The sequence below is a fragment of the Puma concolor genome, chromosome E1 (assembly GCF_028749965.1).
Source record: "Puma concolor isolate L17-30 chromosome E1, mPumCon1.1.hap2, whole genome shotgun sequence".
Lineage (NCBI taxonomy): Eukaryota > Metazoa > Chordata > Mammalia > Carnivora > Felidae > Puma > Puma concolor.
In genome coordinates this window covers 28,120,550-28,133,806 of record NC_141680.1, presented here as the reverse complement: position 1 = coordinate 28,133,806, position 13,257 = coordinate 28,120,550, and the positions used below count along the sequence as shown (strand labels likewise).

At 33.9% G+C, this 13,257-nt stretch overlaps 1 protein-coding gene across 1 annotated transcript in view; it reads left to right on the top strand.

Annotated features, from left to right (window-relative positions):
* Positions 1-13,257, top strand: part of BRIP1 (BRCA1 interacting DNA helicase 1) — a 214,480-nt gene that overhangs the window by 78,041 nt on the left and 123,182 nt on the right. Inside the window, 3 exon segments of the mRNA XM_086686787.1 lie at positions 7,393-7,547; positions 10,464-10,629; positions 10,747-10,887. Coding sequence (XP_086542913.1) covers positions 7,393-7,547; positions 10,464-10,629; positions 10,747-10,887 — 462 coding nt within the window.

Genomic DNA, 13,257 nt, shown 5'->3' with positions numbered 1-13,257 from the left:
TGGTTTTTTTCTTTCCAAATAAACTTTAGAGTCAGTTTGTCAGTATCCACAAAGTAACTTTCTGGGATTTTGATTGAAATTGCATTGAATCTACAGATCAAACTAGGAAGAACTGACAGCTGAACAATATTGAGTCTTTCTATCTATGAATAGGAAGTATCTCTTCGTTTGTTTAGATCTTTGATTTCTTTTATCAGAGTTTTGTAATTTTCCTCATTTGGATTTGAAGAGGTCTTTGAATCAAACAGATAGGAACTATGGCTAGCATGATAACCACTAGCATATGAGCATATGAGCATTAAAAATGTATTTTAATTAGATGATATTATACTTTTTGCCCTGCTTTTAAAATGCAATATGATATCATAAATATTGTCCATATTGTGACATCTTTTCATGACTGTTTTGCATAAACTTTGCATATTAAAGGTTCATATTAACAGTGAAATGAATTAATTGTGAGATATTCATATAGTAGAATATTAGACAGCAATTTAAAAAATGAACCACTGCCACTATGCAAATGAACCACTGAGATATTCATATAGTAGAATATTAGACAGCAATTTAAAAAATGAACCACTGCCACTATGCAAATGAACCACTGCCACTTGTAGGCATAATGTTGAATAAAAGAAACCAGACACAAAAGAGTACAAACTGTATGATTTTATTTTTATGAATTTTAAGAAGAGACAAACATAATTATGTTAGCCAAATTCAGAATACTGGTTGCTACTGTGCAACAGTAAGGAGCAATTTGGGCTGAGAGGAGCAAAATGGAACCATCTGGGATTCAAAAAATGTTTTGTTTCCTTAGTGAGTGTTGGTTACGTGTGTGTGGGTGTGTTTAGGGAGCTGTATACTTAAGACTAGTGCATTCTATGTATTATACGTTAATTTTAAAAAGGTACAAATAAAATATATGTCAAGGAAAAATTAGGAAAGTACAAAGACATGGAAAGGAAAAAGAAAACAAAGGAAAAAGAAAAACTACCAAACATGATCACTATTAACTTTTGGATTTATGACCGTCTCTCTTATTCTATGCATATATCCTTAACATAAATAGATTTCTGATATGATACATGTTTCTTTATAGCCTCTTTTGACTTAACAGTGTACTATGAGTACTTTACTATTTTAATAAAGATTTTTTCACATGAGTTTTAATTCCCATGTAGCATTTTTGTGAGTACACATATTCTAAATTACTTGATAACCTGTCATTTGAAATATAAGTTGTTGCCAGTTTTCCAAGGATAAGAAACAATTCTGCCGTGAACATCCTTGAAAATGTATCTTTGTATACATTGCTATTCCTTTATATATTCAAAATACTAATTCTTTGTTGCTTATTGCATTGTATGTATATTCTTGTATCTATGGTTTGTTTATAGAGTATTTTTCTAAGTGTTTTTTATTTTAGTGCATTCAAATTTATCAGTGTTTTATGAATTGTATTTGAGTTTAGTTTTAGCAGTCTTTCCCTATCTTGTGGTACATTTTCTAAAAGTGTTACTATTTTTTTAATAAAGGTTTTTAATTAGCCTAAAATTCATTTTTGTTTATATTGTGAGGTTAGGAATCCATTTTATTTCCTCTATGGATAATTTTCACAGCATCATTTACTAAATAATCCATCCATTTTCCTCTGATTTATAATGACACTTCTGCCTTTATATCTAATTTTCTCTTATTTGTGAATTAATTTCTGGACTTTGTTCTATGATTCTGTTTATCTAAACTGTCATATTTGTTGACTACTCTGGCATTAGAAAAATATTGATAGTGGTAGGGCGTATCTCCTCTTTGTTCTTTTCCTTTGGGATGATCTCAACTGAATTTTAGAATTAGCTTGTAAATTTCTATGAAAAATCTGTTGGAATTTTGATTGGAATTGCAATGAGTTTATGGATTAATTTATAAAGAATTGACATATTTACAATACAGAGTTTTTCTGTTCACAAACAATGTATATTAAGTTCTTCATTTATTATGTCTTATATATCAATAAAGTTTTATGATTTTATTAAAAAAATTTTTTTTTTCAACGTTTATTTATTTTGGGGACAGAGAGAGACAGAGCATGAACGGGGGAGGGGCAGAGAGAGAGGGAGACACAGAATCGGAAACAGGCTCCAGGCTCTGAGCCATCAGCCCAGAGCCCGACGCGGGGCTTGAACTCACGGAGCGCGAGATCGTGACCTGGCTGAAGTCAGACGCTTAACCGACTGCGCCACCCAGGCGCCCCAATGATTTTATTTTTAAAAGTCTTAGGTGTTTTGGGGTAGATTTATTCCTAAGTAAGTTAAAGTTTCTGTTTATTTTTCACATAGTATATTTTAAAAATTGCATTTTCTAATTGCTAATTGGTGTGTAAAAATGGTAGTTGATTTTTATTTATTTATCTTGTAAGCAACTATGTTGCTAAACTATCTTATAGGTTTGCCTATGGATTCTTAAATTTTCCATGTAATTTTATTGTCTATGAGTAATGACTATTTTCTTTCCAACTCCATCCCATTTTATTTCTTTGCTGGCTTCAACTTTTAGAGCATTGTTTATCACGGGCAGTGAAACACATTTTGGTCTTACTGCTACCTAAAAGAGGCTATATTACTAGTGTTACATCCTTTAGTAACATGTCTACTGTATTGTTTTAAAATTCTTTTATTTTTTATTAACAGCTAGACTGAGATATAATTACATGCCATAAAATTTGCCATTTTAAAGCATACAATTCAGTGATTTTTAGTATAGTCACAGAGTTATGCAACTATCACTGCTATCTAATTTCAGAACATTTTCATCACCTCATAAAGAACTGCGTATCCATTAGCAAGCATTCCCTATTTCCTTCTCCCCCAGCTCCTGGAAACCACTAATTTACATTCTGTTTCTATAGACCTGCCTATTCTAGGCATTTCGCATAAATGGAAACATGATATGGTGCTTTTGTGACTGGTATCCTTCATTGTGTATGTTTTCAAGGTTCATCTATGTATGTCGTAACATTCATGAGTACTTCATTCCCTTTTTATTACCAAATAATATTCCATTGTATAAATCTACTGCATTTTGTTTATTCATTATCACTTGACACATTTGGTTGGTTTCTATTTTTGTCTATTATAAATAATGCTTTTACCATTCATGTCCAAATTTTTATGTGTACTTATATTTTTAATTCTCTTGGGTATATACTTAGGGGAATTGCCAGGCCATTTGGTAACTCTGTGTTTAACTTTTTTTTTTTAATTTTTCTTAATGTTTATTTTTGAGAGAGACAGAGACAGAGCACAGCAGGGACGGGCAGAGAGAGAGGGAGACAAAGAATCCAAGGCAGGCTCCAGGCTCTGAGCTATCAGCACAGACCCTGATGTGGGGCTTGAACTCATGAACCGTGAGATCATGACCTGAATTGAAGTCAGATGCTTAACCAACTGAGCCACCCAGGCGCCGTCCCCCCACCCACCCCCCCCTTTAAAAACATTTTTTTTAATGTTTATTTTTGAGAGAGTTCTGTGTTTAACTTTGAGGAACTGCAATCTGTTTTACAAAGGGGCTGCACCATTTTACAATCCCATCAACAGTGTACAAGGATTCTGATTTCTTTCACATCCTCACTAATACTTGTTATCTCTTATAGTTTTCTAGGGGAAATGAAGTGGTACCTCAGTGTAGTTTGATTTTCATTTCCCTCATAATTCCTAATGTTGAGCATTTATTCAAGTGCTTAATGTCCATTTATAGATCTCCTTTAGAGAAATCTCTATTCAAATTTGTTGCCTACTTTGAAATTGGGTTGTCTTTTATTATTGACTGTAAGTTCTTTATATATTCTGGATATGAACACTGTATTAGATATATGATTTGTAAATTTTTTCCCATTCGATAGGTGCTGTAGGATTTTTATAGTTACATTTTTATTAGGTTAAGGAAATTTCCTTTAATTCTAGCTAGCTAAGAAACTCAACATTGCGATTATTAAATTTTTAGAAGTTAATTTTTACACAAGTAGCATGTATATAATTTAAAGAGTCAGTACCATCAAGAAAAGCATTCATCTGCCCCACTCCTTCTCAATCCCAATTTTCACTTCCTAGTGGCACTTTGATTTATTTAAAAAAATTTTTTTTTAATATTTATGTATTTTTGACAGAGAGAGAGAGAGAGAGCGAGCATGAGCGGGGGAGGGGTAGAGAGAGAGGGAGATACAGAATCCGAAGCAGGCTCCAGGCTCCGAGCTGTCAGCACAGAGCCTGATGCGGGCTCGAACCCACAGACCGCGAGATCATGACCTGAGCCGAAGTCTGACACTCAACTGACTGAGCCACCCAGTCGCCCCCCAGTGGCACTTTTAACTCTTCTGGTGATTTCTTCTGATATTTAACCCGTTTTCTAAATAACATTTGAGTTCTGCTGCTTTTGAGTTTTCAATTTTAGATATTCTCTATTGACTTCCTATAATGTATGATGATGCATTATCCCCTTTACACACACACACTGTCTCTCCCTTTCAGTCTCTCACACACTCACTTTCTTTTTCCTCTCTCTTTCTACTTTTCCTCTCTTTACCTTTCTCCTCTCTTCATTCTTTCACCATAATTAATATTCGGTGTGTATGTCATTATCGTGTATACATATTATCATAGCTTATGATAGTAACTATCATGTAGCTTACTAGGTTAAATTTGTATACAACTTTATGTGTCCCGTGAAGTAATAATTACTGGTAAATAAATATGCATAGTTTTCTATTTATCTATAAACCCACTTGTCAATTTTTAGGTAACCTAGGCAGAAGTAGCCTTGGAGTAGTTTCATGATTCAATATGTAGAATTTCATTCAGTCCATGTGTTTTTAGTACATTGCCTTACCTTCAGTAGTTGAGGATTTTCTGTAGTTTGGGCTTTCTTTCAAAAAAAATTTTTTTTTTTTAAATATAGTTGACACACAACGTTCCATTAGTTTTCACGTATTACATTACTTTCAACTTAGTGATTCAACAAGTCTTTATGTTATGCTATGCTACAATCTTATGCTATTAAAGTACCTTTGACTATTCCCTATTCTGTACCTTTTATCCCTGTGACTTACTCATTCCAAACTGGAAGTCTGTATCTCCCACTCCTTTTCTGGCAAATCATTAATTTATACTTTGCATTTATGAGTCTTTGTCTGCTTTTTGTTTGTTTATTCATTTGTTTTGTTTTTGATTCCACATGTAAGTAAAATCATGTAGTATTTGTCTTTCTCTGACTTATGTTACTTAGCAAAATAGCCTCTAGTCCATCCATGTTGCCACAAATGGTAAGACCTCATTCTTTTCTACGGTTGAGTAGTATTCCATTGTGTGTATATATACACCACATCTTTATCTGTTCATCTATGTATGGACACTTGGATTGCTACCATATTTTGGCTATTGTAAATATTGCTGCAGTAAACATAGGGGTGCATTTGTCTTTTTGAATTAGTGTTTTCATTTTCTTTGGCTAAATACCCAATAGTGGAATTGCTGGATAATGTATTTCTACTTTTAATATTTTGAGGAGCCTCCATAGTGCTTTCCACATTGGCTGCACCAATTTACATTCCCACCAACAATACAAGAGGGTTCCTTTTTCTCCATATCCTTACCAACACTTTTTTATTTCTTGTCTTTTTGAGTCTAGCCATTCTGACAGGTGTAAAGTGGTATCTCACTGTGGTTTTCATTTATGTTTCCCTAATGATTAGTTGTTGACCATCTTTTCATGTGAGAGTTGGCCATCTGAATGTCTTCTTTGGAAAAATGTCTATTCAGAAGTTCTGTAGTTTTACAGAGTAAATTGCCAGTGTTCTGCCAATGTTGGGGAAGAATTGTAGCCTTTATATAAAGTATTGCTGAGGGGACTTGATTTTTAAAAAGAACAGTTGAGGGGCGCCTGGGTGGCTTAGTTGGTTAAGCGTCCACCTTTGGCTCAGGTCATGATCTCACTGCTCATGAATTCGAGCCCTGCGTCAGGCTCTGTGCTGACAGCTCAGAGCCTGGAGCCTGCTTCATGTTCTATGTCTCCCTCTTTCTCTGCCCCTCCCCCACTCAGGCTGTGTCTCTCTGTCTCTCAAAAATAAACAAACATTAAAAAAAATTAACAAAAAAGAAGAACAATTGAATACTTGTTTTTCGTTAATAATTTGTAGTCCTGAATGTTTTTCCAAGTTAATGTTTTCATTTTTTGTTTCTTTTTCAAAAATCTTTCTATTTGTATCCTTCAATGTTCAGTGGAAACTAATTTTACTCTAGATGTGTATTATTTCAAAATATATCTGAATGTTAATATTATGTCTTAATTTATCTTAACTATTTTCCCATTTTATTTTTATTGAACACATACTTTATTGTCAAACATCAGAGTTGTCACCAATATCTTTTGCTTCAATATTCAGTTTTCACAATGTGTGAATGCGTATTTTTCTTTTTTCTTATGTCCACACTTCTTTTTTTTTTAGTTTGCTTTAAGCACTTTATTTTTTATTTTTTTTAAGATTTATTTATTTTTGAGAGAGAGAGAGAGAGCAGAGTGCGAGCAGAGGAGGGTAGAGAGAGGGAGACAGAATCTGAAGCAGGCTCCAGGCTCTGAGCTGTCAGCATAGAGCCTGACAAGGGACCCGAACTCACAAACCGCGAGATCATCACCTAAGCTGAAGTCAGACGCTTAACGGACTGAGCCACTCAGGCGTCCCTTTTATGTCCACACTTCTATCTGTATTAAAACTTATTAGTCACATGAAAACAAATGAGCCAGTTAGTATACATTCTGTATTTAGCATGTATTATTTCCTTGAGTCACTTTTAAGATTTTCCTTGTCATGCAGTCATATTATTCTCGTTGGAATACTCCCTGGAAATAATTCAGGCATTTAGGTGGCGTATCAACTCTTAAGCTCCTTGGAGAAACCATTTGGTACATTTTTATTTAGTCCATTACTTTTCTCTTCTTCTCTTCTCTCTCTCTCTTTTTTTTTTTTTTTTTTTTTTAAGTAAGCTCTACACCCAACATGGAGCTTGAACTCACAACTTTGAGATCAAGAGTTGCCTGCTCTAAAAACTGGGCCCACTAGACATGCCTAGGTCATGACTTTTGAAGGGTGCTAAATAATACTCTAATTGCCTGAAGAAGTAATGAACTTCCTAAGTGTACAACTTATTATTAAAGAGTCTTGAACTCTGAAGAGAATTTTGGAATATGTGGGAATTTAAAACATACTTTTAGCACTTGTGTATTGGTAATGTTTTCCTCAAATTTCAATGTATATTTCATTTGCGTTTTATTATAGTTTTGAGAGGTTTTTTTCCTCTTCTTCCCATTTCCTGCAGTATACTTAATAGTAATTTCTTTCAGGGACATTTTTCTTCTGTCCTTCAAAAAGAAGAAAAAGTCTTACCAATTCATGGTAGAGAGGAGACAAGAGAAGTACCGATTATTAGTGCTTCAACTCAAATAATACTCAAAGGACTTTTTATGGTGTTTGACTATCTTTTTAGGCAAAACAGCAAGTAAGTAAATACATATGATATGTATTTTTCATCTTAATTTTTTTTTTAACGTTTATTTATTTTGAGACTGGGAGAGACAGAGCATGAACAGGGGAGGATCAGGGGAGAGGGAGACACAGAATCTGAAACAGGTCCAGGCTCTGAGTTGTCAGCACAGAGCCCGACACGGGGCTCGAACTCACGGACCCATGAGATCATGACCTGAGCCGAAGTCGGATGCTCAACCGACTGAGCCACCCAGGCGCCTCTGTATTTTTCATCTTAAAAATATTAATTTTATTGGGTACTAGTATGTATTTAATCCATACTTGTTTTGTGTGAGTACCTACGATCATTGTAAATAAATGGTATAAATATTACTCTTACTTATTGGCACAGACTTAGATCAATTGAAATTAGTCTTTATTAATGAAAATGATTATTGAAATAAATATACTTTAAATACATCTTATTAGTTCATTCAGCATTAAATTTTTAGTTGTATATGACTGAACTTAAACATTTATCTTTTAAGTGTAGTTTTAGATATGTTTCTTCCAGTGTCAGAAAGTCTCTTTCTTATTGCATAAAGCCTCTATCTAGTGAAATGTGGAATATGAGAAAGAATTAACTCCCCTCACTCTACCCCTTATTAAATTGTAGTACTATTTGGTTCCTGTTTTTTTTTTGTATGGTAAAATATACATAACATAAAATTTACTATTTTAACCATTTTTCAAATATATATTTTAGTAGCATTAGGTTTATTCACATTGTTGTGCAGTCATCCACTTCCAGAACTTTTTCATAAGCCCAGATAGGATCTCTATATCTCATTTCTTTCTTCCTACAATCTCTGGTAACCTCTATTCTTTCATCTCCATTGATTTGTCCTTTAGATATCTCCCAAAAGTGGAATCATATATTTGTTCTTTTGCATCTGACTTATTTCACTTAGCATAATGGTTTCAAGGTTTATCCATGTTGTAATATAGATCAATGCCATTCCTTTTTATGGCTGATTATTCCATTGTATGTATGTACCATGGATTATTTTCACCTTTTGTCTATTGTGAATAATGCTACAGTGAATTTTGATGTACAAGTATCTGTTTGAGTCTCTAGCGGTGGAATTGCAGGATCATATGGTATTCTATATTTAACTATCTGAGGAACCAACACACTGTTTTCCATAGCAGCTGCACATTTTAGATTCCCATGGTTATGCACAACATTTCTAGTTGTTCTACAGCCTTGCTAATACTTGTTTCTGGTTTTTGGATAATAGCCATCGTAATGGGTATAAAGTGGTATCTGCTTATAATTTTGATTTACCCACCCTCCACTAATGGCTAGTAATGTTGAGCATCCTTTCATATGCTTATTGTCCATTTGCAGGTTTTCATTGGAGTAATGTCTATTTGCATCCTTTGCCCATTAAAAAAAATTTTTTTTAAGTTTATTTTGAGAGAGAGACAGAGCCAGCGGGGAAGGGGAAGAGAGAAAGGGAGAGAGAGAGAATCCCGAGCAGGCCTAGCATTGTCAGTGCACAGCCCCATGTGGCACTTGAACCCACAAACTGCAAGTTTCTGACTTGAGCTGAAACCAAAAGTCAGATGCCCAACCAACTGAGCCACCCAGACACCCCTCTTTGCCCATTTTTAAAAGTATTTATTTATTTTTGAGAGAGAGACAGAGAGAGCACGCGTGGGGGAGGGGCAGAGAAGAGACATACAGACTTTGAAGCAGGCTCCAGGCTCTGAGCTGTCTGCACAGAACCCAATATGGGGCTCGAACTGAAAAACTGCGAGATCATGACCTGAGCTGAAGTTGGACACTTAACCGACTGAGCCACCCAGGTGCCCCTCCTTTGCCCATTTTTGAATTGGGTTGTGGTTTTTGTTGTTGTTGTTGTTGTTGTTGTGGAGTTATAAGAGTTAATTATATATTCTGGATATTATCCCATATCAGATACATGTTTTACAAAGATTTTCTATTCTTTGGTTGTCTTCTCATTCTCTGATAGTGTCCTTTGATGCACAAAAGTTTTTAAATTTTGATGAAACCCAGTTTATCTGTCTTTTCTTTTGTTGCTTGTGTTTTTGGTATATACAAGAAATGTAGCCAAATATGGTATCATAAAAATTTTTCCCTATGTTTTCTTCTAAATGTTTTATAGTTTTTAGCTCCCTGTACTTTTATAAAATTCTCTCCACAGATTTTAGGGTTCTGACTTGAACTTTCAGATCTGATCTCTCTAGAGATGAAGTTAACAGTAAATATTATTGTGAGGACATGGTAGGGAATACTAGTTTTATTCTGTAAGTTGAAGTGTGTATAGCCTCTTATTGAAAAATTATAAGTTGGATGGCATCACAAAAATCAATATCTTCATTAAAAGTTAATGAAGACTGAGACCCATATTTTAAAGGAACTTAAATTTTGTAGTTTCCTAAACTTTTGAAATCTTCAGTAAAAATTCTCTCCATTTTTCTCATGTAATAAAAAAAGTATAATCCACTGTTTAGTTTCTTTAATGATACCCTATTATCTGTTTTGTAGCTGATAATGTAACACAGAATGCAAAGAGCTCTGGACTAGGAATTAGAGACCTGGATTTTAATTCTGTTTCTGCCGTGATTTATGTATTGTTTGAACGTAGGAATGGGAAATGGTAAGGGGTGGATATTTAGATAATATCTAATCTCTAAGTGAGAAAGTTGATTGTAAGATTTAATGATTCATTTTCTATCAGAGTTACTGAGTTTAATTTAATTAGTGGTGGGGGTTGTTGGTGGGGAAAATGTTATCTTTGAGTGGGAAGATACCATGACTTTCAATTTAGTTTTAATATAATCAGTTTATACATTGTATGTATCTGGGACATCATATGTTTCATGAAGTTTTGCATTTAATTACCATTTTATTTTCATGCAGATTTGCAGATGATTATAAAGTTGCTATTCAACAGACTTATTCTTGGATAAATCAGACTGATTCTTCAGATAAAAATGAATTCTTTGCTCAAGCAAAAAGTAGGAAACGTGTAAGACAGAAAACTGCAGTTCGCATGCTAAATTTTTGGTGCTTAAATCCAGCTGTGGTAAGCCTATCATGTTGTAAATGAAAATTTTGTCATCTTGCTCAGTACCAACAATTAAATAAATATGTTTGACTGTTTTAAAGATGATCTTATGTATTTAATAATGTTTCCTTTTAGGCCTTTTCAGATATTAATGGCAAAGTTTGGACCATTGTTTTGACATCTGGGACATTATCACCAATGAAATCCTTTTCATCAGAACTTGGTGTTACTTTTAGTATCCAACTGGAGGCTAATCATGTCATTAATAACTCACAGGTTAGTTTTCTGAAGGCTCTCAATCTTTTTACGTCAATATAATTTTATATAAAAAAATTAGAAGATACCTGAAATACTAGCAAACAGATCCTGTAGGAAATCCAACATCTTAGCTTTAGAATAAAAGAAAATCTGTCAGCTACTCGGTAGTGTCAACCAAGGGAAATACTGATAAATAGCATTCCTTGAGTTTAGTGAGTAAAAATACACACTTTAGATGCAAAGACTATATTGCAATTTCCTCATTTAAATATTTTTTAGGGTTTTTTTAAAAAAATGAGAATTAAAAACAAAACAAGGAGCTCCTGGGTGGCTCAGTCAGTTGAGCATCCAACTCTGTTTTGGCTTAGGTCATGATCTCACAGTTAGTGGGTTGGAACCCTTCATTGGGCTCTGTGCTGGCAGTGCAGAGGCTCTCCCTCTTTCTACCCCTCCCCCACGCACGCTGTGTCCCCCTCTCTCTCTCTCTCTCTCTCTCTCTCTCTCTCTCTCTCTCAAAATAAACTTAAAAAATTTAACATCTTTACCATAGTTCCTATGCATAATTCTTTGCTCATGTGTTTCTTTTTTCCATTAGACAGTGGTATTTTTTTATTCCTTCCATGTTCCCATTCTTCCACTGCACCTAGATTAATACCTGGCATTAGTTACCAAATATTCAGCATATGTTTGAATATCTGAAATGAATTAAAAACTCTCATGAGTCATATAACTTAAAATTTTAATGTTTTAGAACAATAAATGTTATTTAATTCCCTAGGAACATTTGAGCTGTCATTTGTCAATCTACCCTCTTTCTTTTTATGAAGTCATTTAAAGCAGTTAGCTACATATTGAGCATCATTTGTGTGCCTAACACAATTCTAGTTCTTTATAAAGCTGTTGTTTTTAACCAACAAGGTGTATTTGTGAGGACATTTTGGTTTTCACAATTACTTGGCAGGAACTATTGATATTTAGTAGGTGGGGGCCTGGAATGCTAAGCTACTATATAACTAAGAGTTGTGCTTTCTATAATGGCAGAGTACTCCTCTTTGGAAACATTGCTGTAAACAATAGTGAAGGAAAAATATATGTTCCACTTTTTTTTAAACTTTCTTTTTAAATTCCAGTTAGTTAACGTACAGTGTAATATTAGTTTCAGGGGTAGAATTTTGTGATTTAACACTTACATACAACACCCAGTGCTCATCACAAGCACTTTATGCTCCACAGTTTTAAGTACCTTCCTTCAGAGTTCAAATAAACATGGGAAGCTATTAATAACTTTAGTATATTTTCTCATAAGAATGGTATTATAGGCTCTAAGTTCTCAAACTAGTACACAAAAGCCTATTTAACCTATAATGTCAATGGATTATAATAGTAAAAATGATAATTGTTCAGTTGAATTTTATTGTAACATTTACCCCTAATGTTTTTTCTTTTTTTGAAGTTTCTTTATATATTTTTGAGAGTGACCGTGTATGCATGAGTTGGGGAAGGGCAGAGAGAGAGAGAGAGAAAGAGAGAGAGACAGAGAGAGAGAGAGAGAGAGAATGAATCCCCAAGCAGGCTCCACACTGCCAGCACAGAGCCCAGTGCAGGGCTTGAACTCACAAAGTGAGATCATGACCTGAGCTGAAATCATGAGTCAGGTGCTTAGCCGAGTGAGTCATCCAGGTGTCCCCACCCAACTTTTTAAAACTTTATTTTTTATTATAAAATGTCTTATTATCTTTTTAATATCTATGAACTCTGTAGCCATGTTCTTATCCCTACCTGATATTATCAATTTGTATTCTCTGGTTTTATGTTTTTTCTTTATCAGTGTTGGTACAGTTTATCCTTTTTATTAATCTTTTTAAAGAGTAAACTCTTGGCTTTTTTTGAGTTTTTGATTATAAAACATGATTTTTATTTTAATTGTAATAAAATATATGTAACATAAAATTTTCCATCTTAACCATTTTTAAGGGTACAGTTCAATCTTGTTAAGTATATTTACATTGTTGTGTACCCAATCTCTAGAACTTTTTCATCTTGCAAAACTAGAATTCTTTTCCCATTAAACAACAATTCTCCATTTCCCCCTCCTCCTAGCCCTTGGTAACCACCCTTCTACTTTCTATTTTTATGAATTTGATACTCTAATATAAGTGAAATCATAGATATTTTTTGTGATTAGCTTATTTCACTTAGCATGATGTCATCCATGTTGTAACCTGAGTCAGAATTTCCTACCTTCTTAAGGCTGAATGATATTCCATTGTATGTATGTAATACCACATTTTGGTTGTCCATTCATTTATTGATGCCCTCAACTTCTAAACAATTATAAACTTCAGAAAGGTATAAAAAATAGTATTAATATGGTGAACATCTTTATAC